Source organism: Mus musculus, chromosome 3, assembly GCF_000001635.26.
Source record: "Mus musculus strain C57BL/6J chromosome 3, GRCm38.p6 C57BL/6J".
Lineage (NCBI taxonomy): Eukaryota > Metazoa > Chordata > Mammalia > Rodentia > Muridae > Mus > Mus musculus.
Window position 1 is genome coordinate 109,100,076 of NC_000069.6, and position 25,827 is coordinate 109,125,902.

Genomic DNA, 25,827 nt, shown 5'->3' on the forward strand with positions numbered 1-25,827 from the left:
AATCTAAGAATATAAGTATTGAATACATGTTACGACAGGCACTTGGTTTCATCTGTGTTTGTGAATATTTGAACGTATGTGAAGACTATGTTACATCACTTCATACTTGGGTTTTGATTTATATAGTATGGTGATAACACATCTGATTTCTTACTTTTTGACTGGCCCTTAAATGTTCATTTTGTCTCCTGTAACTATTGCCCAGGATGCATTACCGGATCGTTCTTCTATTGCGAATAGGTTTTTTCATGCAATGTATTCTGATTCGTTTCCTCTCCCACAACTCCTTCAAGTTCCTCCCTACATCTCCTTCCCTCTGGTTCCATACCCTTTCCATTTCTGCTTCATTCAGTTGAGAGTTGTTCAGTTTTCATGAGTTTGTAAGCTCTCTGTTGTTTCTGTTGAAATACAGCCTTAATCTATGGTGGTCTGATAGGATGGGCAGTTATTTCAATTTTATTGTATCTGTTGAGATTTGCTTTGTGACCAAGCATCATGTTGTCAGTTTTGGAGAAAGTTCCATGTGGTGCTGAGGAGAAGGTTTTGTTGTTGTTAGTGTTTTTTGTTTTGTTTTGTTTTGTTTTTGTATTTGGGTGAAATGTTCTCTCTATATCTGTTAGGTCCATTTGGTTTATGATGTCAGTCAGTTAACTCTAGCATTTCTCCATTTAGTTTTTGGCTAGATGACCTGTCCACTGATTAGAGTGGGTTATTGAAATCTTCCACGATAAATATGTGAGGGTCATTAAGTGGTTTAAGCTGTAGTAATATTTCTTTTATGAACTTTATAACCAACCTAGCAAGATAGTGACTATTTCAAGCTCTTGGTTTGGTTACTCTAGAAACTTTTTGATTTCTAACCCATATTATATATATCATTTAAAAAGAAATTAAACCTAGTGTGGGTATTGTGCTATGCCGTGGTGTGCATGTAGAGGTGTCAGGATACTGGCCAGAGTCAGTTTTTTCCTTGAACTGCATAAATTCTGGAAAGTGAACTCAGGTTGTCTGGTTTGGCAGCCATCACCTTTATCTGCAGTGCCATCCCACTGGCTTTTGCTATTTTATTTTATTTTATTTTATTTTATTTTATTTTTAGCATTTCTTTCCATGACTACATATGATCTTGTGGTTCTTAAAATGAGTGATATCTTCAAGTGTATCATTTTCATTGCCTACAACATCCCTGCTTATATAGAAAGGCAATAAGATTGTGGCCTCTGAACTCATGATGCCTGGATTCAAATTGGGCCTTTGAGGCTTTAAGTTACTTTAACTATAAAGAATTTATTTTTCCCTAAACATTGAAACTCACTTTCTTTTAAAATTATTTTTAAATTTACAATTTCTATTTCTAAAATATTATATTTTTATTAGCTCTTTGAGATTTTGTGCGATGTGCTTTGATCATACTTACCTCTACCCAACTCCCCTAGACCCATTCTTCTTTCCCTGCCTGACCAATGTTGCCTCCCCTTTCTTAGTCCAGCAAGTCCAATTCATTTATGCATCCAGTGCCTCTGTAGGATTTTCTTAGGATGCCTTGGTTGTAGTTATTGCTCTGTATTGTAGTTGATTGTATCTTTTCCTATGCCTCTATTATAGAGATAATAACAAAGGTTTCTAAATGTCAGAGGCAGAAACCAACTTCTGCATGACCTGCCATGAATACCAAGCCCAGGGCCAGCACACTGACTTGTCACTTCAACAGTATTTATTGAGCACACTTATCTTAAGCTAAGATCTAGGTCTCCAACAGTACACAAAGGAGACCAGGTTGTTGGCCTCATTGGATTTACTTTGTAAAAGAGTGGCCAAACAATAAACAGAAATGAACTGATCAATCAAAACTGTATTAGAGAGAAAGCAATTGAGTTATGAAGAAATCCTCAGGACAGAGGGAAAATAGTTTGAGAAGTTTCCTGAAAGGGCAATAATGGAATGAAGGAATAAATGTGGGGAAGCTAAGAGCAGTAACTTGCCTACTACATCAACAGTAATAAATAGAATCCAAGTCTTCAAGTCTAGTTTGACAGTCTTTACCGAAACATAATGCTTTAACACTTCAAAAATAGTCTTCAGGACAGAAAATATGATTGCTAAAGGTAAAATTGCTACATATAAATTCATTGTAATAATGTATTTTTAAAGAGAAAATTGGTCAACAAAAGATCACTGCAAGTAGTAAGTTGGAGCACGTGAGTTGCTGTTGCTGACTCCTGGCTTAGGTTACATCTAAGAATCTGGGATAAAGTGTGGTAACTTATTCAGTACTCCTTCCTCAGGTACTGTGTGGCAGGCATCATGCGAAGTGGTGTGTTCCCTGCTCTCAGGTTTACATTGTTCATGAAAGAGGTTATACAAATAGTTTGAGAATTATTTTAAATTAATACTGAATTTAATGAGTAGTTTAAATCTTCATGTAAATATTATTCAAAACCATTCGAGTATAAGCACTGTGTACTAAGTAAATTGTCAATCTTCAGTTTAGGAGGTGATCTGAAAAAGAAATGTTGAGTTTTCCGTCTGTGTGAAAAGTTTTTCTTGATCTTTGTAGAAAGTTATGCTCTTATTTCTCAACTGTTTACACTTCACTGTCTAATTATTTTTGTGTTTATCAGATAATTGATATAGGAGAGAGTATAAGTATTCCAGATGAATTTACAGAACAAGAGAAGATGTCTGGAGAATGGTGGAAGCGGTTAGTAGCAGCAGGAATAGCGAGTGCGATCACACGGACATGCACGGCACCTTTGGAACGCTTGAAAGTCACGATGCAGGTAGTTCTCATGCCTTGCCCACTCCTGAAGAGTAGAGTAACATGAAGAGTCCTTGATAAGTTTAACGTTGATTTTAAGTGCCTGGCAGATATCTTAGTACCTTCTCATTGAAACTTCAATGAATTAAAATTTGTAATTACAAATCAATACTTGTTAGATACTTTTTTCTATAAGAATATAAACATCAAGAAAAATGTTATGAATTAAAATTTATAATTAAAAAATAATGGTTGTTTTATTGTCCTTTGTTGTTTTGGTGATATCGGTAACCTTTGGTGTTAAGTTAAGAATGATTATTATAATATATGATATATAATATATTATAGAATATATAATATATGATATATAATAATATATGATATATAAAGTATGATGTATGATTAGTATAATATATGATAATTGTGTAAAACTGTAATGTTACCTAGTTAAGAACTTTGTAAATTATCTGTAATTATTCTTTGTTCTTTCAAAGCCTGTAACTCTGATTAAATATTCAATTTTATGCCATTTTAAGAAAATGCCGTGTGTTAAAAGGATATTATTTTGGATTAAGGGAACTTCATTTATTCATTCCATACATATTCAGCAGGTATGTTAGGTATTAGCTAGTTTAATGGGCGTTAGGTACTATAGTGGGTTAGACGCACTTTTTACCATTAGAGGAATTCTAATACATCAGGGAAAATAAATAATTTGACAACAAATATTAAAACACCATTATATAGCCAGACCAAAACCACACTAGTACTGTGGAAATACCAAGGGAGAATATATACCATTTATTTCTCCGGTAGATATATAATGATATCTTAGATAAGTTATCCAATGGAAATGAAGGCTTTAGTTTAATAATCTAAATATAGAGAATACACATAGTACATGGAAATTGGACAACTAACCCATTGTCCTTCTATGTGGTAATGGTACAACTAACCCATTGTCCTTCTATGTGTTTGACTCCAGGTGTAACCCATACTCTATTCAGGAAGCTAAATTTGAACCATTGTTAGGAAAGGAAAGTTGAAAATGTTGTGAAGCACATTAGAGAACTCAGTTTCCCCAGTAACTGGGCCTGTAAGAAAATTTAAAAATTACATGTAAAGGAAAAACATAGACATGCACATCACTACACAAATGGAGGCATGTATAGCTCTATATAGATGGAGACATGTGCAGCAGTGCACAGATGGAGACATGTACAGCAGTACACAGATGGACACATGTACAGCAGTACACATATGGTCATATGTGCAGCAGAACACAGATGGAGACATGTACAGAAGTACACATATGGTCACATGTGCAGCAGTACACAGATGGACACATGTACAGCAGTACCCAGATGGACACATGTACAGCAATACACATATGGTCACATGTGCAGCAGAACACAGATGGAGACATGTACAGCAGTACACATATGGTCACATGTACAGCAGTACAGAGATGGACACATGTACAGCAGTACCCAGATGGACACATGTACAGCAGTACACAGATGGAGACATGTGCAGCAGTACAGAGATGGACACATGTACAGCAGTACACAGATGGACACATGTACAGCAGTACACAGATGGAGACATGTGCAGCAGTACAGAGATGGACACATGTACAGCAGTACACAGATGGACACATGTACAGCAGTACACAGATAGAAATGTAAATCAGTACACAGATGGAGACACATTCAGCAATATATAGATGGAGACATTGTTGAATGGTTAAAGAGATGGGAATAGAGCCAGGAGGGCAAAGTAAGAAAGAAAATGTCCTATTGTGTGCAAGAAATGCAAAGATGGAAGATTGTAGTTCTTATTTCCCAGAATGTTACAGACATATAGAATCAGCCTGCAGAGATGGTATGATGTTGAAAATAGTAACCGTCACTTCAGAGGTTTTACTACAGAGCAGGGATAATCATGGGTCGCTGGATTAGGGAGAGTGCAAAAGCATGCGGCAACATTTGTTGGTTGTGATAGGGTGCTGCACACATGAATCCACAGCAGCTGTGACAGCATGAACAAGACCCGTGGAAAATCAGGCCAGCTAAAATTACAGCACAGACAGGGGAGGCTCCCTCATGAAACGCCATCTCCGAAGAGCTATTGGAGAAATGGACGGCTGCTGTGGGAGGGGGAGAGCTCTCTCCAAGGATGTGAGCCTGAGACTCGCCCTGTGCTGCAGGAGATGGCCCTGCACCCATCTCATGCATGTAGCATCAAGCAGACATGAAAAGCACATGAAATGGAGGCAGAAAGGTGATGGAGGGGTTAGGGGCAGAGATGGAGGGGAGGAAACGAGGGCAGATCTTATCAAAACACATTACGTATGTATGAAATTATCAAACAATAAAGAAATCTTAAATTAAAATTATGGAGCAAATGTAGTTTAATGAAAAGAATGAAAGACAGAAAGGAATAAAGCAGATAGAGTAGGAGAAGGATGTGAAAAAGAAAAGGAAACTTTAGAAAAAAGTTGGGAATAAGAAGGAACTGTAAGTGGGAATTAAAGCCAGGTGTGGTAACACAATACCAGCACCTGAGGAAACAGAGGCAGGAGATCAGGGGTCTAAGATCAACCTCAGTTACATACCAGGTATTAAGCCAGTCTCTCTCCCTCCCTCCCTCCTTTCCTCCCTCTTACACACACACACACACACACACTTTTTTTTTTTTAAAGAAAAGCATAACACAAAAACCACAGAAAAGCATAGAGGCAGACATTTGCTGACCTGTGCATCCCGTATATATGTTGTTAGGGATTCAGTGACAAAGCACCACACCCTGGCATAGAAACAGAAAGGTGTGGTAGTTCTGCAGCCTGGAGGACCAGTCAAGTAGCCAGCAGGGCTGGCTCCTCTGAGCTTAAGGGGGGGGGGTCTGCGCTGGGTGTCTCTCCTTGACTTGGATATGGCCATCTTCCTAGCACTTCTCATTGCCTTCCTTTATGCTAGGTCTCTGTGTCCAACCTTTCTAAGAATAAAGGTCATATCTGCTTAACTTTATTTCATATGCAAAGACCCTATTTAAATAAGACCACAGCCCTTGGGCTGTGGATTTGTACACATTAGGACTTCAACAAATGAATTTTGAGAGCTACAATTCAAGCCACAATACCTTGAAACCTCAATATATTCACTGTTGAAAGTTTGATGTATTCACATCAGTTCTGTCTTCAGGGCAAATTTCTTTCTTTCTTTCTTTCTTTCTTTCTTTCTTTCTTTCTTTCTTTCTTTCTTTCTTTCTTTCTTTCTTTCTTTCTTTCTTTCTTTCTTCCTTCCGTCCTTCCTTCCTTCCTTCCTTCCTTCCTTTCTTCCTTCCTTCCTTCCTTCCATTTATTTATTTATTTATTTGTTTGTTTGTTTGTTTGTTTATTTAGAGACAAGGTTTTTCTGTGTAGCCCTGGCTGTCCTAGAACTCACTCTGTATACCAGGTTGGCCTCAAACTCAGAAATCCACCTGCCTCTGCCTCTCGAGTGCTGGGATTAAAGGCGTGTGCCACCATGCCCGGCTGGGCATATTTCAATATGGTCTTTAATAATTTTTCAGTATTATTTGCTTGTGCTAAGAGTTTCTGATAATTGAATTATTTTTGTCTTCATAACTTGTCTTTATCTTCCTTTGATGCTTTAGGAAAAATTTCTATTAGTGACCTTATACTGTGAATAGTAATAAACCCTAGACTACTGTATTTTATCCCATACATACATACATACATATATACATACATACTTATATATATTCATACATGTGATCAAGTTTAATTTATAATTAAGCATAATAGATTATTAAGGTAGTACAGACATGATCATAGACTCTAATGCAAGTTACATGGCTTTAATTCTGTCTCTTAAGGAAGCACTTTGTTACCTCTGGCATCTGCACCTTGCAAATACCACTACTGCTGAGCTTTGGGGCCTTAATGAAATGAAATGAGGGATACTGGAATATATGTGCTATGGTAATACTGTAGCCGTAGATTTGAGAACTGAGATAGCTCCTAACTGATTCCTGGGCAGGTAGACTATAGCGCATAGCTACAGTGCACAGAGTTACTCAAGAGCCTGGAAGGCAAAGTGGAGTTGAGTGTGAATGCCTTCACCATCTATGCTGAGCAGTATGCAAGGTAAAACCCACAGAGTGTTCATTTCTGTGATTCTCCTTTATTTGAAGCACGGGATCCAAAACATTGGATAGAGGGAAGATGACTTGGTTATGTGTAGGGGACAAGAAAAATACTAACATCAATTTTACATGACTGAAGGAAAATGAAACTGCTGTTGAAAGCTATGAAGTATCTGGTATAATTGTTTCACCAGCAATGACGTTATTTTATATTACCGGCAAAATAAGCTGATGAATTTGCTGGTTATTTCTAGGTTCAAAGTTTAAAAGTGAATAAAATGGGCTTGGTTCACATGTTCAAGCAGATGGTAAAGGAAGGAGGCTTTTTTTCTCTTTGGCGAGGAAATGGTGTAAATATTTTAAAAATTGCACCAGAGACAGCAATCAAGATCGGGGCCTATGAACAGGTAAGATGCTATTGACTTAATCATCTTTTAAACTTAGTTTTTAAAGGTTTAGACTTTTGTGAAGGAGAACACACGTATGTATAAGCAGTAGTTGTCAGTGTAAAACATTACTGCTTTATTTTCATTTGGCTTCTTGTGCTTTCTTACGCTATGGTGTAGGTTACACTGTAGTACAATGACAGGTCTGTGACTAGTTCTCTTCATTGTCACAGCATGCAAGGTGTCCACAAAACACTTAATACTTGCTTTTTTTTTTCTTAGAACCATTTGAATGTTTTTTAGATATTTCAGTCTATTTATTAATGAACCAAGAATTAGTGAAGAAAAAGTTGAGAAATGTGTACTAAATTTCAGGGTTTCTCTGTGTAGCCCTGGCTGTCCTGGAACTCATTCTGTAGACTAGGCTGGCCTCAAACTCATAAAGATATACCTGCCTCTGCTTCTGCCTCCCAAGTGCTGGGATTAAAGGTTTGTGCCACCAATGCTGGGCCTGATTAGAACTCTTAATTCTATCTTGAGCAGAAATGAGTGAGAGTTTTTGTCTTGTCCTGGGTCTTGGGGAACACTTTCACTTTTCCCCACTGACCGTAAGGTTTCTTTTAGTCTATCTATGTCCATCTTATGCTTACAGAACAGCTGTGAGGCACTCAGTAATTTATAAAGAAAAAAGATGTGTGTCTTATGTTTCTAGAGGCTGTGAAGTTCACGTCTACTAACTCTTTGAGAGTCTTCAAGCTACACAATTGTATGGTGGAAGATGGGAGGTCAAAGAATGCATGTGAAACGATGACACCATTGCATACACTAGCAAGTGTTTGCTGAAAGGACCCAGATATAGCTGTCTCTTGTGAGACTAGGCCGGGGCCTAGCAAACACAGAAGTGGATGCTCACAGTCAGCTATTGGATGGATAACAGGGTCCCCAATGGAGGAGCTAGAGAAAGTATCCAAGGAGCTAAAGAGATCTGCAACCCTGTAGGTGCAACAACATTATGAACTAACCAGTATCCCGGAGCTCGTGTCTCTAGCTGCATATGTATCAAAAGATGGCCTAGTCGGCCATCACTGGAAAGAGAGGCCCATTGGACAGGCAAACTTTATATGCCCCAGTACAGGGGAACACCAGGGCCAAAAAGAGGGAGTGGGTGGGTAGGTGAGTGGGGGGGAGGGTATGGGGGACTTTTGGGATAGCACTGGAAATGTAATTGAGGAAAATACGTAATAATAATAATAAAAATAACTCTTAAAAAAAAAGAGTAAAAGACAACAATGGCTGCTTAGCTTCATTACACTCCACTCTAGCAGTAAGCTTTGACCCATTTTGGTGATAATTAGGTTATCAAGCCGTTGATGAGAGGCCCCTGTTGCCTAATCACTTCATAAAGGCCATACTTGTTAGTAATGTTACTGTGTGTGATGGTTAATTTTAAGGGGCAACTTGACACAAGTTAGAATCGTTCAATTGTGAAGAAAGTCTCAGATTGTATAGATTGTCTTGTCTATGGGCATTTCTGTGGAGGGTTCTCTTCATTACCCCAGTCAATGTGGGAAGACTCAGCTGGAAAATGGGCGGCAACCTTCCTTGGTTTGGGGCCGTATTATTTAAGAGTAGAGAAAGCTAGCCACACACTATGCATGCATGCATTCCCCCCTCTTTCTGATCTTTCCCGTGGATGGTACTGGCTGTGTTGCTTCAAGCTCCTGCTATTTTGACTTCCTTGCTGAGGGACTGTACCCTGGAATAGTGAGCTCAAATAAACTTTCTCCACTCAGTTGCTTCGTGTCACAGCAACAGAAATGAAACTAGAACAAATGACAATTAAATTCCATCATGAGTGGAGGAGGGAGGGGCCACTCAAGCCACAGTGTTAGGTAGGAGGGCTTTTCCTGTTTGATCTTTACTGAATGGAGACAAACTCCTTCAATATCTATTTGGAAAAAATTCCCCAGGGTTTTAATCATGAGTGAGTGTTGGCTTTTTCTGTCTATTTAGATGATAATGTCTTTTCCCCTTTATCCAAGTGTTGTACCACATTGATGTATGTGAGCATGCCGAACCTTTATCTTTGATAAAGAGCCTCATCCTAGTATATAACCTTTTGAGTGTGCTATTAAGCTTGGTTTGCTAGTGTTCTATTGAGGATTCTTTCCTTTTACATCCACTGAGGATACTGTCTTGTCTTACTATGGGTTTGGCTTGGAATCAGTGTGATGCTGGCCTCCTAGTAGGAGTGTTCTTTTCATTTATAAAAAAGTTGAGAGTGACATCAGTTCTATAAACTAAAGCAATCTGACCACTGAGTTTTTTTTGTTTGGAGATTTTTCATTGGTGATGCTGTCTTATCTGTTATTGGTCTGTTTAGACTTTCTATTTCTTCTTAATTCAGGTAGTGACTTTATTTTTTTAGGGGGGGTAAGGTTATGCAGGTTATTGGCATACAGTTCTTCATACTAGGTTTTTACAATCATTTTTACTTCTCTAATAGCAACTGTAACATCCCCACTTCTAATTTTGTTTTTTTTTTTAAAGACTTTTACCTCCCCCTCCAATTTAAAAAAAAAAAATTCCTGTTTTGAGGTTTCCTCAGTACCTTGGCAGCTGGGGTTATGGCTCCTTTTTAATGGCACTGATCTTTAAGCAACCCCCCCCACCCTTTTCTAGACAGTATGTAGATTTTCTAAATCTTTCCACTCTGCTCAGAACCTACCGCTGCCCCAGTTTTAATGGTATGTCTGGCTAACCGTGGCCAACACATGTTGCAGCCTGAATGCCTTACTGCTTTGAAAATTTTCCTGCCAAATAAACCATTCTGTCACCTTTAAAATCCCAACGCACAAACAACATGCATCCTAATGTTTTTACATGTGTATGCATGTTTTGCCTGCATGCATGTATGTGTATTCTGTGTGTGTGCCTACTGCCTGTAGAGGTCAGAAGAGAGTATGCTAGAGCCCCTGTAACCAGAATTGAGATTGGTTGTAAGCCTCCAAGTGGGTGCTGGGATCTGAACCCGGGTCCTCTGCAAGAACAGCAAATTCTCTTAGTCGTTGAATCATCTTTTCTTTTGTTTTTTTTTATTTTTATTTTTATTTTTTTTTTAATTTTTTTGAATCATCTTTTCATTTCTTTTATATTTAATTTTTTTTACACCCTGATTCTTTTATACAGTTAACAAGGGTTCCCTGTAGGTTAATTCCCAATAGAGTTCTCATAAGTTTTGCAGTTCTCTTCTTCTTTACTGTATACCCAGTAACAAAAGAGTCCATCATGCTGTTTCTAACTATCTAGCAACCAAACACATTGCCTTTCATGTATAAAGCAGGATGCTAAAAAGAGATAAAAATACAACTTTGTTTATATTATTTACATGATCCTTATAATTATGTAACACATTCAAGGATTGACTTAAGTAATTTAACATTGCTATTGAACTATTCCACAGAAAAAAAGAAAAGAAAAAGGCTGAATAGAAATCATCTATTGCATAGAAACTAAAATTTAGTATTATACTAGGTTTTGCTAGTATTAGGCCCCTGATATAAATTTTAATATAACTTTATACTATTAGTTAATGTTATAAAACTTGAAAGACATATATTTCAGTAATACTATACATTTCAATATTTTTATTTATACAGTATAAGAAACTTCTTAGTTTTGATGGTGATCATTTAGGGGTTCTTCAAAGATTTACAGCTGGTTGCATGGCTGGTGCAACTTCCCAAACCTGTGTTTATCCCATGGAGGTATGTATTATAACATTTTAATTAAAATCATGCTACTAAGGCAACTAACAATCAGAAATGACTTCCAGATCACTGTAACAGTTTTGTAAAGATTTTAATTGTGTATAAAGTGTCAATCCCAATAGACTTTATTGTTGTTTTAGACAAATGGTATTGTAGATAGACCAAGAAAATACAGTTATTTACTTAGTCACTTGTTAGGGAAGTATGGATTGTATGCATGCAAAGTTTATGGTACTTTTCTAGTACCATGTGGGATCCGAGGGAGACTCAGATGGAGATTTTGATCACCATGTATTTCATAGTCTAAAAGGAAAAAAAAACTACGACATTAATGCTCCAAAAATTTAAAATAAATTCTAGAAGATAGCTCAATATATAGTGCTGTGGAAACTCAAAGGGGAACATTTATTTATTTCTAGTTAAGAACTCCATCAAAGATATGAATAGAGTGTTATCATTATGGCATAGGTTTTGAACAGGAGGGATTATGAAGAAAGGCATTTTAGGGGGAAGTAACTGGTTGAATAAAGGGAGTTTAATAAGTTGACATTTAATTTTAGACTGTTTTGGGTGTTTTTATTGTTGCTGTGTGTGTGTGTGTGTGTGTGTGTGTGTGTGTGTGTGTGTTTTAAGACAGTGTCTTACTCTAGTACATGTTAGCCTGGAAGTCACTATTCAGCCCAGGCTGACATCAGGCTTGTAGGAACCCCCTTCCCGGTCTTCCAGGTGTTGAGAGTATGGGGGTAAGCAAGCCACCAGGAATTCTATGATTTCCAAAAAAACTGTAAACACGGTAGATATATCAGACTTAGATTGGAACCTGAGTTAGGTAAATCTAATCAATATGTTTTTATTGCATCCTTTCACACATAGGTGATAAAGACCAGGCTGAATTTAAGTAAAACTGGAGAGTATTCTGGGCTTGTTGATTGTGTCAGGAAACTTCTGAAGAGAGAGGGTATTCAGGCCTTCAGCAAAGGTTATGTTCCCAACCTGCTGAGCATCATACCGTACGCAGGCTTAGATCTCACCATCTTCGAGGTGAGTTCATTCTCAGAAGTCTGGCATTGTGCATTACATTTGAAAAGGAGATACAATATTTCTATTCTGAAATATGGATATGGCTTTGCATGGTATAGCTTCTGATCAAGAATCAAGCTGAGTAATTTTATTTGTCTTTCTCTTAGACACCTGATAATCTAGTAATTTTTGTTTGATTTTTTAAAACTCAGTTCTTGGCTATGATAGACATAAATTCATATAAAATAGTAGTTTTAAGCCCCAGATATGCATCAGAACCACCTACGCGTAGATCTTTAAAAGAATAGAGCCCCTTAGTCATCCTGATGGTGTAATGTTATCAGTTAAGGTCATGTCATTTCATGGTCATGACCATGTTATCTATCTCAGGACAGATTTGATATTGGCATAAAAATGGTATTGAATTAGTTCCTGAAAGAATATCCAGAGTTTTTGCTCTGGTCTTTAAAACCAAAACAATAAAAGGGAAACAAAAAGCAAATCCAGGCAAAGAGAACATAAGAAAACATACAAACACAGACTGTGAACTCAGGTACTAAACTTTATTCTACTTAGAGTTGCAAGATCAAAGGTCCTTTCTTCTCCACCAGCTTCTGAAGAATCACTGGCTAGAACACTATGCAGGAAACTCGGTGAATCCTGGAATAGCAATTGTGCTGGGTTGTAGCACAGTGTCACACACTTGTGGCCAGTTAGCCAGTTTTCCACTGATTCTTGTTAGAACTCGCATGCAGGCTGGTGAGTTTATTATTATTATTATTATTATTATTATTATTACTATTATTATTATCAATCATCATCATCATTATTATTATAGTTTAATGAAGTCATCACTGAGGTGAGAAATATATTTTAAATAAATATGAACTGATAATTTTAAAGGCAGAAAACTCATACAATTGAAAAATGAAGAAGCTAACCAATTTAAAGCACTTTAAGGATTCATTTATTTATTTTATGTGTATGAAAGGGTTGCTTGCATGTATCTTACGTGTACTACATACAAGCAGTGCCTGACATGTCCAGAAGAGGGCAGTAGATCCCCAGGAACTGCAGTTATAGATGATCCCGTGCCTCCACATGGGTGCTGAGAACAGAACCTAGGTCCTCTGAAAGAGCAGCACGTGCCCTTAACCACTGAGCCACTCTCGAAACGTTTTGTAAGTTTCAGTTTTCTTTTTCTTTTAAAGTTCTGTCTGGGGCCCTCCACATTTGCTTCAGTTATCTCTTTAAGGAGATTTTAATTAAAAAGGGCATGTAGAACAATAGAAAAAAATTGCATTCTTTCAATCAAACCAACAGCTAATCTACAGAGGCACACTGTGATGGTTTGTATATTCTTGGGCCAGGGAGTGGCACCATTTGGAGGTGTGGCATTGTTGGAATAGGTGTGTCACTGTGGGCGTGGGCTTAAGATCCTCACCCTAGTTGCCTGGAAGTCAGCCTTCCACTAGCAGCCTTTGGATGAAGATGTAGAACTCTCATCTCTGCCTGTGCCATGCCTGAATGGATACTGCCATGCTTCCACCTTGATGATAATGGACTTAACCTCTGAACTTGTAAGTCATCCCCAATTAAATGTTGTTTTTATAAGACTTGCCTTGGTCATGGTGTCTGTTCACAGCAGTAAAACCCTACCTAAGACACACACCATCCTTGGTCTTGCTGTCACTGCAGTGAGCTGCTTCGGGACTCTCTGTTCTTCTGTCTGTTCAGGGAGGTAATGGCAAACACTATGTGTTTTGTTTTTTAAAAATCACTTTTCAAAGATGATCAAAGCAGCAAAACAGTGCTATTTTCTTCCTGAGTAGATCAAGGGTCTCACAGTGGGTAATATGCTTTTCCTTTCTCTCTCCCACTCTTTCTTGGTTAGGCTTTGGATTTAATTTATATTAAACTTGAGATGGAGAATTTCTTTCTCCATGATCACTCATAACATCTATTAAACTACCCTTCAGTCTAATGCCTCTGTGAAGCCTCTCATGAAAGACTTGCAAGTTGTTCCAAGGACCTTTCTGTTGTGATGGAGATCATTTCTATCTGTTCTCGCTGGTATAGAGCCATGCATTATATCCATACATGTCAGGCGTTTGAAATGTGCTAATATTACTGAGGAGTGGACATTTAATTTAATTAAATTTAAATAGCCACATATATAGTCACTACATGTGGTGGTTTGAATAAAACAGCCATCATAGACCCATGGGAAATGGCACTATTAGGAAGTGTGGCTTTGTTGGAGGAAGTGTGTGACAAGTGGTGGGCTTTGAGGTCTCAGATGTACATGTCAGGTCTAGTGGATCACAGTCCCTTCCTGCCGCCTGCAGATCCAGACATAGAACTCCCAGCTCCTTCTCCAGCACTATGTTAGTTTGCATTAACCATACTTTCCACCATGACCATATAGACTAAACCAATGAAATATAAGACAGCCCCAATTGAGTGTTTTTCTTTGTAAGAGTCTCTGTGGTCATGCTGTCTCACAGTGATAGAAATCCTAAGACAGAAGTTGGTACCAGGAGTGGGGTATTGCTGATAGGATTGACCATGCTTTTGTTTGGAGGAATGTGTACTTTTGATTTGAAAAGCAGTCAAACACTTTAAATGGGCCTTAATGGTCCATACTAGTAGGATCATAGAAAACAGTGGTGATGAGCTTGATTTGAGCCACTGAGGTTGATTTGAACTGTGGGAACCTGGCTCAAGAAGTTTCAGAGAAACCTTGGAGAATGTCGGTGTATGGCCTAAAGACTATTGTGATATTTTGGTGAAGAATATGGCTGTTTTCTGCCCTTGTTCAAAGAAAAAATCTGCCTCAGGCTAAATAGAAGAGTTTTGGGTTAACTGCATTTGCAGAGGGAGATTTCAAAATAGTCTGTGTCTATATGTGGGCTGGGTCATATGGCTATTAGTGGCCACACTTATGCAAATCTATAATGAAAAGGAGCAGACTGAGCGAGGAAAGTTACAAAAATGTACAATTTAAGGAGAAAGGAGGCATCAAGAAGTGGAATGGAGCTAAATCCTGTGTTCAGGGAGATAAACAGATTAAAGAAAATTCTGACATTTAATAGAAAAAAAGCAGTGGTGACCTCAGAGCAAGATCCTACCCAGCTAAGCTTTTAGTTGTGAAAAGGAATTAAAGAAAAGCTTAGAGCCAGATGTGATGTTGCAATGCCTTTAATCCCAGTACTCTAGAAGCAGAGGCTGGCAGATCTCTTGAGTTTGAGGCCAGCCTGGTCTACAGATTGAGTTTCAAGACAGCCAAGCTTAGGTAGTGAAGGAAACTGTTAAGCTGGTAAAGATGGAATTGAACAAGGAGGCCATGTTGCAGCCCCAGCAAGCAGCAGAACTTGGCAGCTTTGGCCATGTGGTTCTGTCTTTAGAGTCAAGGATAGAAGAAAGGGGTTATGGAATCTCCCTCTGAGACTAAGGGAAACCACTGAAGCCAGGCATGTGGCAGGGATGTTCCTACATGGAGGCCTAGAGAGGCCATTGTGTGAAGCTGTGAAGGTGAAGCCTGGATTGCCTTGGAGAGACTCCCAAGATGTTGGAGAAGCCGAGGCTGTGGGATATCTGCTTAGGAAGATGCTAATGCGGAGTGGAACCAGCCCAAAAGAAAGTGTGTGTTGAAGACAATATCCATAGAAGGAGTTGGAGGTCTGAAGACCATTTTGACATCTGACATGGAGACACAATGTTTGGAGTTTGGCCAGCAGTTTTCAATCTTACATTAGTCCAGTATTTCCTCACTGTGCTCCTTTTGGAACTGAAATATACACCTTGTGCCTGGAAGTATGTGATGCGTTTTGATTTTGATTTTATAGGGGATTGCAGTTAAGAGATTGTATGGATTTCCAAAGAGATGTTGAACTTTGGACTTTTAAACAAGTTTTCGGTTGTTATAAACTATGGGAACTTTTTAAAGTTGTACTAAATGCATTTTGCATTATGATATGGCTACAAGCCTATAGGGGCTTTATATAGCCTATAGGGCTACAGAGTGGACTGTGGGTATTACGCTATTGATGTATAGCATCATTCTGTATATGAGTATCCTGGGAAATGATTTCCATTTCTATAAGCTCTCATTATCTTTGGGCTAGATTGATATGTAAATATTAAATACTGAGTTATACTTTTTTTTTAATTTGTAGTCATGCTGGAAAAGGAAACAGTGCGCATGATGCAGCTCATTCAGGAAATATACACTAAAGAAGGGAAGAAGGGATTTTTCAGGGGCTTCACCCCTAATGTCCTCAAGCTGCTTCCTGCAGTGGGCATTGGCAGTGTGGCTCACGAACTAGTGAAAAGGCTTTTTGGATTAATCTAGAAGTGGAATACCAAACTGTCATCATTGCCATCATCACCAAGGTATCAGATCACACCTGGGCTAGATGGTGATCTTGCTTCTTCCTAAAAAGAAAAAGCATCAAATACTTGTACAAAATTACTTTGTCTTTGTCTATTGTAAGATATGCAAATTAAATGGTAGTTTTGGTAAAATTATTCCATACCTTAAAATCCCTTATTATTCACAGAATTCTTATTTTACATTTCCTGTTACCTTTTACAAAATCCTAAAGTAGTTTTTGATTCGATGGTGTAATGCATTCCTAATTACATTAGGAAACACTTGGTAGGCTACATAAGAGTTTTTGGTTAGAAATCTTTTTAAAGTTAAGCCTGAACATGTTTTACACAGTAAAGCAGAATTCAGTGCACTTAAACTTGATGTTATAGTTAATTTCTTCAGCAAAATAGACAAGCCACTTCATAATTCCATTTAGAGTATTATGAGCCACTTCCCTTGCTAGTCCTATGTCCCCTTCAGTTTCTGTACATCTGATCCCCCTCACCCCATGAAGATGGTTTTATCTTTCTAGACATCTTTGAAGACAAGAGCTACCTCCTTTCCCTCACCTGGGGGAAGTCCTGTATGCAGTTTCCACAAACTCTGGAGTGATTTGCTCAACAGCTTCTCTTTCCTTCCATGATGAGGAAAGCTGGCTAACATTTTTTAACTGTTTCTGTTTTTGCACTTATTTCAGCCCTCTCAGGTAATCTGACTGAAGCTGGCTGGTGGAGCTGGAGGTGGGGCAGCTGCCTCCTCCTGGGCAAGCAGGGAGCCAAGTGTGTGACTCAGAGCAGGTTATCTCTAAAGCTCCTCTTCTGAGTCATTACTTTTTATTTGCAGTGTGAATGGGAGCTACAAGAGTCATGAAATTGACTGAGCAATAATGCTAATATTATAATATAACAATAGCCTAATATCTCACTGTTACAATGAGATGACTATTGTCAGAACTCTGTTAATAGTTCTGTATTAACTTTTTTACTTCATTAGCAAATATCAAGTGAACAAGATGAGCATTTCCTCTGTGTCATTTTAATACATTATACTATGCATTGTGATTACATTCAACAACAAACTCTGGTTAAAAAGTGAGCAAAGGACTTGGATAGACATTTCTCCAAAGAGAATATACAAATGACACAGATAAGCAAAGAAAATCTGTTTGGCTTTCCTGATCACAGTGGCTATTGTTAAGAAACCAGCAAGTGCTGGCGAGGTCTTGGAGAAACTGGAATCCCGTGTACTGTTGACAGAGCACAGTGCCATGGAGAGGAGTCCCTCAGCAGACCTCATACAACCAAAAGTAGAGTGATTGTATGACCCAGCAACTTACACTGTTTCAAAAACAATTCAGAGCAGGGTCTCAAGGAGCAGTGTGCTCGTCTCTGCTCATATCAGCATTGCTTGCAACAACCAAAATGTGCAAGCAAGCTGAAAGTTCATCTACACGTGAATAAACTATGGTATATGCATACAATGGAATGCTATTTCTCCTTTGAAAGAAAATCCCGATGCACATTACATATGGATGAACCTGGATGATGTTGCCTTAAGGGAAATGAACTAGTCATAAAGATAAACATACGAGGTGCCCTAGAGTGCTTAGACTCATAGAGGCAGGTGGAATGGTGGCTGCCAGTGGCTTGGGAGGGAAAGGTGGCAACTGGAAGTACAGATGGTTGTGATCTGTCATGTAGGTGGTGGGTACCAAACCCAGGTCCTCTGGGAGAGCAGCCAGTGCTCTTTACTGCTAAGTCATATCTCCAGTCCCATCCCAAATTTCTTATAGTGTCAGAAGCCTTTTGAAATGATCATGTTGTTTTCTGTCTCCCTGGACTCGAACACAGACTCCATGAACCAGCTAGGTTTTTTCCTTGTCATCTGTGCTATTTGGAGGTCTCTAGGTGGCACATAGCAGGCATTCAATGAATATTTAATAGTTGAACGAGCAACATATATAAGAAGGAACATCTGTCTACTCTTGTTTTGTATTTGGTGGAGGGCAAGGGTTTTTTTTATACCACCTCTTGTTACTAGTCTTTTTTCAACCTTCATTCTGGCCCTTCTTCCTTGAACATTGACTATTACAATATAGTACCCAACTCTAAGATAATTCAGGGAAGTCATCTGTATAAAATAATTAATGTTATTGTAGCTTCCCTGCCATGTTTTGAGTGTTCTTGTGTGTGTGTTCATATGGGTGGGTGTACAAGTGGAGCCAGGAGGCTCCGTACCTCACACACATAAACAAGTGCCAAGATATGTGCATGGAGGTCAGAGGTCACTTGCCGGGGATCAGTTCTTTCTCAGCCTGTGGGTCCCAAAGGTTGAACTCAGGTCAACAGGGTTAACAACAGGTATCTTTACCTTGCTGAGCCATATCCCTCTACCTTATTTATTTTTTTTTTTTTTGAGACAGTGTCTCCCATAAACCTGAAGTTTGCCTATTCAGGCAAGATTGTTTGGGAAGCAAGCTCTAGAGATCCCTGTCTTTGCTTTTACAGTGCTGGGATTACAAGTGTGCCCTGCCATGTCCATTTTGTTTGTTTTTTGTTTAAGATGTAGGTGCTAGGGGATTGAACTCAGGTCCTCATGCTTGCGAAGCGACCATTTTTACTGACTGAGACCTCTTCCCAGCTCTCCCCACCCCAATCCTGTATTGCACTGTAACCTAACGTAAGTGGGGAACCTTTCTAGGAGCTCCATGCTCAGTAGCTCAACATCTATCACTGTCCTGTGTTGTAATTAAACTCTAGCTAAGAGTTTTGACTTCCTCCAGCCTGTGGTCACGTCTATCATTGTTTGTGGCTTAAACATCCTTGACTACTCCCAGTGGAACTCTGAACTGTATTTGCTTTGAACTTTCTCTCCTGCTGGAAGGTGGCAAGGCAGGCCTGAGAGTTAGGATATGACATGAAGCAGATGAAGACCATGGCTTCAGTGCAGTGCACCAGCAGAGCTGAGAATTCCATCCTCTTACATAAGGATAAGAAAAAAAATTAATTATTATGTGTCCATTGTACATTATGACTTGCCTTCAATGCTTATGTGAAATATCTCCAACATAAAAAAGAAAAAAAGAAATGTAGTTGGGAAGTCTAGTTTATCTTCATGGCTGACAGAAGATTCATGAAGGTTGAATTATATGGAAGCTTAGTGAAACCACCACTGACTTAATCCCACTCTGTGACGATATTAAGTGAAGGACGGTCACGTGACACACCCTCAGCATGGGTTTCCTTTACCCAGATAGACCTCTGGGTGACCAGTGACTGCTGTTTTTTCCATCATCATCTGGATGGTTTTTGCTATACCATCTGTGAAGGAGAGGGATGCTTGTTTGTTTGTTTTAAGAATAACGGAGCTTTGCTCACTCCAAAAGCCAGTTCACAAAATTTGCAAGCCCATGCAACACGGAAAAGCAGCAGCTGGTGTGTGCTCTCAAGATTCCAGCCGGGCTTTACCTACCCTCCAAAGGATATCCTTTCAGGTCTCACGCTTCTCTCACTTCTGTCTTCTTCAGCCAGAAAGGTTTCAATCATTCTTCCACTTTCATTATCTTTACACATCGAAAGGGTGCAGATGGTGGGAGATTCTGTTTTGGTTTATCTGACAGCTCCTCCTGGTTACATTCAGGCTGTGCATCCATGTTTCTCCTGTGGGGACTCCTCACTCAGTGCAGTCAGGCGCTCAGCTCAACCGCCTTTCACTCCAGCTTGTCTCACTCAGAGCTGCCTGGTGGCTTTTAACTGTAAGGAAGATGGGAAAGGAAAAAGGAGGAGGGGTGTGGGGAGGGAAAGAGGGAAGGAAAGAAGGAAGCATGGAGGGTTAGGGATGGAGAGAGGAAGGGGGAGGGATTCCAGTGTTTTATATATAAAATAGAAATATACAACATTGATCAATTGTCTACGGTTACTGTTATTTAAAAGATTCAAATTATTTGCACTAAAATATAACATTCAGGACACAGTTCAAATAAATGTTGAAACACTGAAGTCTTTTTTCCATTCATTTATTTATTCACTTTACATCCAGAGGGAGGGCCCCTCTCCTCCCAGGCCCTCCTGACACAGCCCAATCTCCCCAGAAACACGGAAGTCTTAACAGAGCTTTTTAAATTTCAAAATGCTGAGGCAAGGTTTTAAAGGCAATTGAAATTCTATTATTTAAAACAATTACAGTTGCTTTTAAAATGTGAAGTATTCACACGAATTAGTAATGATGGTGATTTCCATACTTAAGTGTCATGTTTTTACAACTGAGAATTGTTTACATTTATTTTGGGGATGGGATGGGTTGATAGTCTGGGCAAGAGACAGAATTCCCTTTTCATCTGGAATTTTGACTCTTAAATGACTTACAGAATTTCCAATTAGCTTAATGTGATATGAATGAGCCAAAACATAAAATGATTAGTTTCCTCACTGTACTGCTAGGACATCCAGGTTCATGTCTCACTGCACGGTGAAATCACCTTTCCGGTGATGATCACAGCTTTTTACGGGAGCTGTTCAATACATGGCCTCCTTCATGATCACTCAGATTTGAGAGAGCATCAACCGTGGGGAATTTGGAACCGAACTGGTCCTTGTGCAGAGGCTGATGGTTTGTCTGCAATAGCACAGAGCAATTGATTAGTAGCTGTTAATAAAAAGGGTAAACATGTTTATCTGCTCAAACCATGAGACTCCGGAGTGGTTATTCAAGCAGATCCCTCACTACTCCAAGTGATCCAGAGTAGGTGCTGATGTCTTCAAGGACCAAAACTGATGGGGGTAAAATATCTGTGGTTCCCATGGAAATGAAGGGCATGCGAAGGCAGCAAGTCTTTTAATGCAGGAGTGCTGAATTAGGCTGAACCCTAGACTTGTCCTTCCTGACCACAATAAATCAAGTAAAACTAAGTATGAACCCAGGTTTTCTGTGTGGCCTTTGTGGGAGCCCTTGGTTGTGGGCCTGACGAATGGACACAGGAAGGGAAGCCCTTTCATGGAGATGATTGGGGTCCGTGAGCATTTTCTTCTCCCATGCAGACAATTTTCTACGGTTGTTATCTCTGTGTTGGCCATCCTTCACCGTCACAGCAAATACTGGAGATAATGTTTATAAACAGGGAAAGGTTCACCTGGGCTGGTTTCAGAGGTTCCAGCCCATGGTTACATGACCTCATTGCTTGTAGGCCACTGCTGGGGGGGTGTGACCGCAACACTGGGGAGCACAGGGTGGAATAAAACCACTCACCTCATACGCTGCCTTCTGCCCTTTAATATCACCCCCCGAAAAAAAACCCTTCTGACTCTTGCAGCACATAACTCCCGATATGTTTCTGTCACTATATAGCTCTGCTCTTTTCAGAACTTCCTAGCATGCGATTGCTTTCAGAGCTGAGAGGCAGCTCCTAGTTCGAACACAGCACAGGTTGTTCCACTGAGGAACCTTTATTTCTGGGTTGGCAAGCGTCCTCAACATCAGCCATCTCCAGAGATGGCCTTAGAAGCCATTTTCCAGGAGAGCCAACAAAGACTGGTGGCGTCTGAGAGCCTTTCCAGAGGAAGGGGCTAATTTCCAAGACTATGGCTTGGAAGCAATAGAGGCCCAGAAACTGGTTACTGGCAGCCTTTATCTGCAGACTCTATTTATACACAGTATATTTTAATGTACAGAGTGGTAAGGAAGGAGGGAAATTCAAGTCCTCCACTTTGGAAGAAACAAGTGGTTTTAGTGTTCGTTTTAAATACCCGGACACAACAGGACATAACCACAGATTCTGCTAAGCAGCAGTGATTGAATTGAGACTATTCCAGAGAAGGACATTTCACTTGATGGCAAAGCAGCTGTTCATATTCTCATTTTACTGACGGGAGGCTATCCAGGGAAGCTACGTTAGGTCTTTGGAATTACACAGCCGAAGGAGCAGGTATCGAAGTCTCTGTAGTCCCAGCGTTTCTCCCGTTATCCCAGAAACTGTGTCTCACCTGAACTATAAATGGCAAACCTCAGGACCACACCTGTCTCGAAGGAAAGAAGCTGGGGTTTCTTTGTGTGCTGTGGGAAGGTACCCACTGTGTTCCATCTTCTCTCCTTTCTCTATGCCCTCTTGGGTGGCTGATGCTCCTCTCAGAAAAAGGCCTCTAGCAGGCCCCTTTCCTCTCCCTTTGGTCTGATAGCCATTTTCACTTTTGACTCTCTGTCCCAGATACCCACCTACTGCTGTCTTTCTGATGAACTCTGCACTTCTCCAAGTCTTCCAGCCCAACGGGGCTTTGAGGTTGAGCAACCTGCTCATCAAACTACCCCCAAACCCAAGCTTTAATAAATCTGTTGGCGAAGTTTGTGCCTTTGGGCAGAGCAGAAACCCTCCTTGCATTCCCCCCTTCATCCCCCCCTCCCCCCCAGCACCCTATCCTACCTGGTTCTGGAGTCAGGAAGCTGGCCCATCCCCTCCTAGTCGCCAGCGCAGGCCTGGGCCAGCTCCGCCCAGAGCAGCAGCTGGGCGACCACACCCTGTGCGGAGCTCAGTTCCTGCGAGCCAGAAGCCTCGCCCCCCTCCCCCCCCCCCCCCCCCCCCCCCCCGACGACGATCCAGACAACCCGCGGCCGCCGCCCCACCCCACAGGCCTCCGCACTCGGATCGCGCCCCACCAGCTCACGGTGACTTCCCCGGGACCATGCTGCGCTGGCTGCGGGCCTTTGTGCTGCCCACCGCCGCCTGCCACGACGCGGAGCCGCCCACACGCTACGAAACGCTCTTCCGGGCGCTGGACCGCAATGGGGACGGCGTGGTGGACATCGGAGAGCTGCAGCAGGGGCTGCAAAGCCTGGGCATCCCGCTGGGCCAGGACGCGGAGGAGGTGGGTCGCTGTAGGGTGTTGGGGTGGCCGCAGGCGCCACACAGCCAGGTCCTGGGAGGGCGGTGGCCTGAGGCCAGGCAAGGAGGAGGAACTATGCCCGCCAACCCGCTGAAAGAGCTCCAAGGAGTTGGATCTGGAAGGCGGCGGGTGTATTCCCAGATAAATTAATGTTGCACACTTAAAACTGTCAACACTTTTTGTTCTGAGAGCATCTCTGGTTCTTGGCTCACTTGTCCCGTCCTTTGCAAACTTTTCATGACCTGCTGTCAGACTTTAGTGAGTCCCAACTTTAAGTAACTTTGTTACAGCTAGAGTTTATTGTTTCAAAAAGGAGTTAAAACCGGCCTTGCTCCCAACTGCTGGGTGAGGTAGAAAGGCCACATTCCGTTTTTATGACGTTCAAAGTTAGTCCCCTGGGTGCACGCATTGATCTGAAGGGTTGACCTGTTGCAAAGCAATTGGACTTTCTCTGAGTCATATGAATTGTGGCCCTGACATCCAGGCTCCTTGGCAGGGTGGGGACACTAGATCTGGAACTTGTCCAGCCCGCTGTCTTACAAGAGGACGCTGGCTTTTCTATCTTAAGAGGAAGGTGCTTGAGTTACTGAGTGGGCCACAACTGTTCTGTACCTATATTTAAAACTCCTCTTTCAGTCACTGTCAATGCCATTAATAGAGGAGTCTTCACTTTAGTTTGTCCTCTTGGTAAGTTACAACTTTATTTTTTGGAAGCTGCCAGTTTTGCCCAAGGCATTATTCTATATAACTTTACAGAACTTCTGTGTCTGCAGGGGTCCCTCTTTCTTCCTTATCTCAGTTCTTCCCCCATCTTCACTCTGGCCATAGGTTTGCCTATTCGATGCACTTTCTGAAAGAACCAAGTTCGAGTGTGGCTCTTCTACTTGCTCCGGGCTGACTCATTTCCTCCCATTTCTTGAATCAAAGGCCTGCCTAGCTACTTTTGAGTGATAGCATCTCTTCAGCCACCCTGTGGCTGCATCTCAGAGGCATGTTTCGGTTATTAGTTGTTTTTATTATTCTAATCACTTCCAGGTGTTTTCTAATCACTGACATGATGTCTTTGACTTATGTATCATTCTAAGTGTGCTTTAGGTTTCCCAATACATTTTTGTTCTTTGAAAATATGAATAAATTAGACAACGCATCCGGGGCATGCCTCCAATCCCAGGACTCTGAGAGTTGAGACTGGAGAATTGTTGCTAGTTACAGGTCAGCTTGGGCTCTGTCCTCTCCTTATCTAAGTCAAACTGGAGTGAACTGAAACAAAGAGCAACAGCAGACCTCAAGGTCCCCAGCCCCACAATAACAACAACCCTATAATAACAACAATCCCACAATAACAACAAACCCCACAGAGTCAGGAGGAACTTTCTGTAATTAAAAACATTCTGTAATTAAAAAAATTATTACACATAAATTATGTAAAAACCTATAAGCATATAAATATTTAGAACATGGCAACTCATATTTGTCACTAATAAATGAATATATTTTGCACACACACATATGTATTATATTATATTAATTTTGTTCAGATGTGTAGTGTCACTATTGGTGGTCATGCCTCATGTGGTCAACTATCCCCAGCAGTAACACATTCTTCTACAGAAGGTTAGTAATGCTTATTTTTCAACTATAAGAGTTTTTGTACTTTTTCCTTTACATTTGTAGTAGTTTAGGAAAATGAATGAATACACATTACTTTTACAATTAAGGGAAAGTTTTGACCTTCGGTCACCTCGTCTGTGGTATGTCTTCCTAGACTGTCTTTCAGAGATGAGCTGACTGCATGCAGCTGTGAGTGGCTCCCTTACCTCACGTGTCACTACTGTTACAATTCTTGAGTGATATTACTTATTTAATCATTATACCCTCCAATAAGATCAGCTCCCAATACTGGTGATTCTGCCTCACTCGTTGGACCAACGTGATACTAAAGGATTTAGGGCTAGCACGTGAAATACACTGATGCAGCAGTGACCTGTCTAGTAATAATAATAATAATAATAATAATAATAATAATAATAATAATAATACAAATTGAACTTTGTATCACTTGTGTTTCTTTGTATCACTTGTGTTTCTTTTACACACATATTTATTTATTTGTGCATATGGGTGTGTGCACACATGCGTGCTTGGGGGCCATCGTGTGTGTGGCAGTCAGAGGAAAACTCACACAGTCACTTCTGTCCTTTTACACGTGAGTACCAGGATGGAGCTCAGGCCTTGGTGGCAAGTGCCGTTACCCTCTGAGTTGTCCTGTAGGCCACAGTTGTTAGTGCTTCTGTTTTCATTGTAAGTAGGACAAGCTAGCCAAGAGCATGCTGGGGAAACCGGATAAACATGTGGTATGTGATAAGACAGGGAATTCCTTGGCCATGGGCCAACTTGAACACCATTTTAACTGTCATCTGGACATATATTCCCTGACTTTTTTTCCTCTTCAGGCCATTTCTCCCCACATAAGCAGTGAATGCCCCTGTCCCCCCAA

General features: G+C 40.4%; 2 protein-coding genes and 1 long non-coding RNA gene across 3 annotated transcripts in view; 2 read left to right on the top strand and 1 right to left on the bottom strand.

Moving 5' to 3' along the window:
- Slc25a54 (solute carrier family 25, member 54) overlaps positions 1 to 16,507 on the top strand; it is a 36,084-nt gene extending 19,577 nt beyond the window's left edge. The window contains exons 5-10 of the mRNA NM_029054.1: positions 2,622 to 2,780; positions 7,162 to 7,314; positions 10,953 to 11,060; positions 11,937 to 12,104; positions 12,695 to 12,842; positions 16,262 to 16,507. Coding sequence (NP_083330.1) covers positions 2,622 to 2,780; positions 7,162 to 7,314; positions 10,953 to 11,060; positions 11,937 to 12,104; positions 12,695 to 12,842; positions 16,262 to 16,437 — 912 coding nt within the window. The 3' untranslated portion in view covers positions 16,438 to 16,507. The remainder of the gene's footprint in view (positions 1 to 2,621; positions 2,781 to 7,161; positions 7,315 to 10,952; positions 11,061 to 11,936; positions 12,105 to 12,694; positions 12,843 to 16,261) is intronic.
- A 3,950-nt stretch (positions 16,508 to 20,457) lies between these two features.
- Positions 20,458 to 22,999, bottom strand: Gm19391. The gene is made up of 2 exons (XR_867568.1): positions 22,871 to 22,999; positions 20,458 to 21,072 (listed from the first exon to the last, which is right to left on the bottom strand). It is a non-coding gene; the product is annotated as a predicted gene, 19391 (long non-coding RNA).
- Positions 23,000 to 23,073: 74 nt separating this feature from the next.
- The window catches only part of Slc25a24 (solute carrier family 25 (mitochondrial carrier, phosphate carrier), member 24), a 45,261-nt gene continuing 42,507 nt past the window's right edge, over positions 23,074 to 25,827 (top strand). Inside the window, exon 1 of the mRNA NM_172685.3 lies at positions 23,074 to 23,312. Coding sequence (NP_766273.1) covers positions 23,130 to 23,312 — 183 coding nt within the window. The 5' untranslated portion in view covers positions 23,074 to 23,129. The remainder of the gene's footprint in view (positions 23,313 to 25,827) is intronic.